Raw genomic sequence first — 6,208 nt, forward strand, 5'->3', positions numbered from 1 at the left:
ACATATTTTCTGTCTCTACATATTTAACACAATGCGAAAAGCTTGAATTTTATTGCTCTTTCCAAAGTATGCACGTATCCTTGACAATTACTCTACATAATGATATCGGTAATGTAACTATAAAGCGTTGGTAATATACCGACACTTTTAGTTACGTTTAGATGAGGGCGCTAACCCGTCGGAGTTCGCCCGTCGCTCCGGCATCCTCTTAAGCATCAGGCCCCCAACGAGAAGGGGGCCCCCAAACAACTACCGAATCGACACTTACGAGAACCATATATAGTATCAGACTAGAGATACGTATTATTCTGTATAGTCATAATCAGATGGGTTATCCGCGTCTTCTTTGGTAAGAATTCTCCGTATACAATTTTAATCATTTATTTAACATTCCCAATAACAAGTTGTGAAGCAAAAAGAGGTTCCTCTAAATTATCTTTTATAAAATATAAATACAGATCTAAAAAGAGAGATAAAATTATTTATTAATTCTTTCAGAAAGTGACATCACAAGATCTGTTACTTATGACGAAGCCATAAAAGTATATATAAACGTGAAATGTAAAAAAAAATGTTTAAACTTTTGTTCTGAAATGCTTTTGTCTTTTACATTTATGTTTTGTTTTATATCTATGTCAATTATATTTATTAATATAATTTGTTTCTGTAAAACGTTAATGTTTCTGTAAATCGTTTATAGTTTTCATGAATATCATTTATTATGAATATATTTTATTCGAATTGTATATTTATTAATGTTTAAATGTTATCATAAACTGTTATCTAGATAGAATAGAAAATTATAATGATGTCAAAATAACGAGAAAACGATAAATTATGATAGAAAAGTTAGTTTTTATAGTAATTTTTTCGTCGTTTTTTGACGTCATTGCAATTTTCTATTCTGTCCGGAAAAAGGGCCTCTGAAATAGTATTAGCATCAGGCCCCGAAAAGTCACCAGCCGCCCCTGAGTGTGATGCACATTTTACGCAAATAATAGAGCAAACCTTGCCGTGCACGGCATGACAGCAAATTTGTGGCAAAAACAGGACAAACCTTGCTGTGCACGGGATGACAGCAAATTTGTGGCAGGAATAGGGCAACCCTTGCCGTTCACGGCATGACCACAAATTTGTGGCAAGGATAGGGCAAACCTTGCCATGCACGGTATGATAGCAAATTTGTAACCGAATGACCCGATCGGGGGCGGTTTTTCAGGGGCCTGCGTCCTCCTAATTTAGGGAGAGAGCGGCCCGATCGTCAGATCGATGAGATCTGACTTTTGGTTGTAATAATTAGCGAAAATGTAAGCTCGAGATAAGCCCGCAAGCTAGTTGTCGGCATAAGGTCGAGCGGCGGGATCCCATCCGGCGGAAAGGAAGGAAGAAGGAAGAAGAACGGCCGAGAGCGGGAGTCCGAGATCTCCAGAAAGCGGGAACCGCCAGGTCGTAATCATCTTAATTATTATGGTGCCTTGGCTAAAAATTATCGTTGTTGCCATTCATGTTCTTTTATCTTTTACAGCAGGAGAGAAGGCGGAGGGCCGGAGGCATCCAGCCAACGGCCATTCCACCCGCGCGAAGCGAGGGAGTCCCCAAAGACGGAGCGGCGAGACGGCTCTCACCCCGGGACCTATTCAATCAAATAGGGAAGAGAGCCGCTGCCGAAAACCCGCAACTCTAAACAGGAAAACAACGAATTTGAAAAATTACGGGGCGAGGAACCCGACGATACGGCAGTAAGGACAGCCAGGACCGCGAGGACCACAGGACGGCCATGCGTAACGCGGAAGCGCCATAGGTGGCACGATCGCGATTCATCGCGCCGGTGTGTTTCCCGCAGGACTCTCGTTCGGCACTGTTCGGCGAGCTATCAGGAAGGACGCAGGTCCCTAAGAGCGTGCGAGCGAGATCAGATCTTTCGAAGGAAACCCGAAGTATTCCGGCCGGTGGGACGAGCGTCGTCGACCCATTTTTGTTGCTGATTGATTATAGGTAATCAGTTCGGAGTCGCGCCCTTAATAGTTGTCGAGCCACGCGTTTTGGTGAATTACTTTTGTGGAATTTTTGGTAGATTGCGTCGCACGGCCGGCGGGCATTTGTCACTCATCCGGATTATATAAAATAAGCTCTCTCTCTTGTATCGCGCCGCCGCCGACAGTCATTAATGTTCGTTTCGCGTTAATAATCATTGTATGTTGTAAATTATCGGGATTTTCACGTTCGTGCGATCGATTCGGGATCGCGCAAAGTATTGCGTCACGCGACTCGTACACCACAGTCATTCTCGGTAGTTTTCGTCTTCTTTTTGCGTATGATTAGCAACCATCTTGTACACGTTATATGTAATTAGAGTGAAGAGAAAGCGTAATTCTCAAATATCGGGCGGAGTATTTATCGAGTGTCTTGAAGCCCGCTATTAGTTTCCGCGAGTCCTTCGAGTTATATCTTGCGTATTTCGACGCCAAGGTCGTCGCTATTGTTATCGAGGCAAAGATCGGCTCACCGCGAACCTGACTAAAGGACCGATTCGAGTCATACGATCTAGAATTTTTTATTATATCGAAGCGGATTCACGGACGTGCGTAAAATAGTTACCGGCGCATTCGAGGAATTTCTTTAGTTGTCGCGGCCTAAATAAGTCTCGTACGGCGGAAATCCTCGCGGCCGAAAAGTCGAGTTTAAAGCACGTAAGACGCCCTGTAATTAGATACTGTTGCGCACGGTCGTGTCTATCTCCGAGGAAATAATATAACATCTCATTCGCCTGTAAAATATCTACTGTCATCAAAGACTATTACTTATGCGAACTACTCTATACTCTTGTTTCTTTTTAATATATTATTGTTATTTTTATCTTAACATATCGAATACTCAATTTGGCTTCCGTGTTCTCGACTCTCAAGATCTCTCCCGTCTCCCCCGAACCTCCCCCTCTACCATTTCTATATATACTGAGTATACTGGGTATACTGAGTAGCCGCGGAATTTTGCCGTCGCGTAATTATCGGTCTCGCAATTGTATTTTGGTGTTGCTATTGTTGTGAATGGTGCGGCCTGCCGTACCTGATGCCCAACTTGGTTTATCTTGTGATAAATTGGATTTTTCTGGATCGCGGGATCGATATTCGAAATACGCGCCGAAGATGTACCGTGGGTACTGAAGAACCACCCGCCGAGAAATCAAATAATTATTAATGAAATAATTGAAAGAAATACGGTTACAATATATATATATATATATACAGGGTGTCCCATAATTTGCGGATCACCCGCCATGTGCAGGTAGAGCACATGAAACCGAGAAGAAAAGCTCTTTACTATTTTGCGATTTTCGTAATAATTATTAAGAAATTAATTTAAAAAGATGGGCCAATCCATTACTCAGGGCGATGACCTTGACAACATATGTCAAGGTCAAGGTCATTGGGGCTGGGTCCCCTTTTCTCAATATTTACCTTGTATATTTGTATGTATGCATGTGTTGTAAGATATATTAATAGATTTCTTCTATTTCAATATTAATAGAAATCTTTTATTAATTTGTACTCAAGTACAATAATTTTTTTTTTATTTAATTTTCTCTCATGATAGCACATACACTTACGTCCATAGTGCAGTCGGCATCATTCCTTCTACTGTACCAGCAGCAGGTTTTAAATCTTCATTGCATAAAAAATGTAATGGCAAATCGACCAAATGACCCTAAACGACATCCTTTTGATGTAGAAAACAATTAACTTACACATAAGCATTTAAAAGATACCTACCTTAATATTTTCCGTTATTTCTTGTGCTAATAATGGATCAGATAATGAGATAGGTATTCTATCTTGATATTGTTTCAGCATAGAGAAATTGACTACTGTATCGGTGGGAATACATTGAAATACTTCTTCATATATTTTTGTGTTTTGTTTGCTTCTAGCGCACCATATGTCCTTGTAGAAGGATTTGATAATGGCGTCATCGATATTGATATCTTCTTCAGTATTTAATAGTCCCAAATGTTCACGGAATAATTGTTTTCTCAAAGAAGAAGCAAATTTGCCACAAAGAAAAGGTATATTATTCATGCGTCCATCTTCAAATTCCTGATCCTGTTTACGATTATAATTTTTATTAATTTACATCGATAATGATAAAATTAACAACTTGTTTTACCAAATAGCATAAAATACTGTGACGATATAAGTCAAAGATATATCAAACACAATATCAAACTCATAAATTTTAACATGATACACGATTATTGCAAAAATCGTATTCATATATATACAGGGTGTAACTAAACAAACGCATATGGACAATACCATCAGATACAGAACAACAATTCAAATCGAAAAGTCATGAACCATTTTTTGATCTGACCTTTCTTATTACGGGTACTTATCATACAGCCCTCGTATGTATATATATATATATATATATATATATACATAATATACATGAGGCACGCATAGAAACCTAAATAGTTAAAAATGTATACAAAACATTAAAAATTAAAAACTTATGCAAAAATTAAAAATTAATACAAAATCAAAAAATAAAAAAAGTTTTTGTTAAAACTCTTGGCGCTGCTAAGTTTCAAAATTAATAAATGCAATGTATGTTAAAGTAACAAATAATTAATTGAATTTTAACATTATTACATCAATAACTGCAACGTAAGTGTACGGAATACATATCATATTGTTCAGTTTAGCAACGCCAAAATTCAACAAAAAATTTTTGATTTTGTATTAATTTTTAATTTTCGCATAAGTTTTTAATTTTTAATGTTTTGTATAAATTTATAATTTTTTATTTTTGTATGAATTTCTTTTATTTTTGTTTTTTGTTTTATATTATCTTTTTTTTATATAACTTTTCAGAATATATATGGTTATTAAAATGTATACATATGTGATTGTTTATTTTATATCATCTTATATAATTTTTTATAATAAATATATCCCAAAGCGTTAAATGTATATACATATATTACAATTATGTGCACTTAATTAATTATAAAATAACTCTATTTTAGTTATAACTACTACTTTAATTATATTGCAATTTATTAAATATAATTTTTCTTAATATCGGAAATAAAAAAATTAATAAATTGTAACGCGGTCACCTCGCTCGACGCTCGGATCGGCTCGTCGGTGTCCGGGTTCGAGAGGAGGGGAGATTCAAGCTTGCGTAGACACAGTATAGGTAGAAAAGATAGTTTATTGCAGGTGAATGCGCGTTAGCTTAATATCTACGATGACGTTATTTACACGCGGGTTGATCGCGACGCGGTTTTCCCGGTCGGGCTTCTTTCTAGCGGTTTATAATTACGGCGCGATTCGCAGGTACGGACTTATAATTAGCAGGCTTATAATTACGGCGCGGTTCGCAAGCGCGGACTTGCCGGACTTATTACTAGCAGGGTTACTTCGACGGCGCGGTTATAGCTAGCGGACTTATTACTAACGGCTTATAATTAGCGCAGCGGGAAGCGTAAGCGTGAAGCGGTCGGCGTGAAGCGGTGTGCAGCGGGAAGCGGATTTGACTTAACTAGGATTCTATTTACATGCGCGTTAGCTTAATATCTACGATGACGTTATTTACACGCGGGTTGATCGCGACGCGGTTATCCCGGTCGGGCTTCTTGCTAGCGGTTTATAATTACGGCGCGGTTCGCAAGCGCAGACTTACCGGACTTATTACTAGCAGGGTTACTTCGACGGCGCGGTTATAGCTAGCGGACTTATTACTAACGGCTTATAATTACGGCGCGGTATCTACATGCACTTATTACTACGATCAGGGTAGGCGGCTGGGTATTGCCGGCAGGCCCGAGTGTCACGTCGAGCTCCGCCTGCAACGGAAAACCGGAAAACCCGGCGGGGCTGAGAAAACCTCTCCCCGGAAGGTACAGGAACCGGAAAACCCGGCGGGGCTGAGAAAACCTCTGCCCGGAAGGGTACGGGAACCGGAAAACCCGGCGGGGCTGAGAAAACCTCTCCCCGGAAGGTACGGGAACCGGAAAACCCGGCGGGGCTGAGAAAACCTCTGCCCGGAAGGTACGGGAACCGGAAAACCCGGCGGGGCTGAGAAAACCTCAGCCCGTAAGGTAGAGAGAGCCAGAAAACCTGGCAGAGCCAAGAAAACCTTAGCCCCTAGAGGTAGTGGTCAGGTCGGTGTCAGGAGCAGGATGTCGGGACAGGATCTGGTC

The 6,208-nt window shown here is 39.9% G+C and overlaps 1 protein-coding gene across 1 annotated transcript; it reads right to left on the bottom strand.

Annotated features, from left to right (window-relative positions):
* Window positions 1–3,521: 3,521 nt before the first annotated feature.
* Window positions 3,522–4,097, bottom strand: LOC115236859 (phospholipase D1-like). The gene is made up of 2 exons (XM_029809579.1): window positions 3,771–4,097; window positions 3,522–3,705 (listed from the first exon to the last, which is right to left on the bottom strand). The coding sequence occupies exons 1-2, from the start codon at window positions 4,074–4,076 to the stop codon at window positions 3,604–3,606; spliced, it is 408 nt and encodes a 135-aa protein (XP_029665439.1). The 5' UTR covers window positions 4,077–4,097; the 3' UTR covers window positions 3,522–3,603.
* Between the last annotated feature and the right edge of the window lie 2,111 nt (window positions 4,098–6,208).

The sequence above is a fragment of the Formica exsecta genome, unplaced genomic scaffold, assembly GCF_003651465.1.
Source record: "Formica exsecta isolate Colony F162 unplaced genomic scaffold, ASM365146v1 scaffold112, whole genome shotgun sequence".
NCBI classification, from domain to species: Eukaryota; Metazoa; Arthropoda; class Insecta; order Hymenoptera; family Formicidae; genus Formica; species Formica exsecta.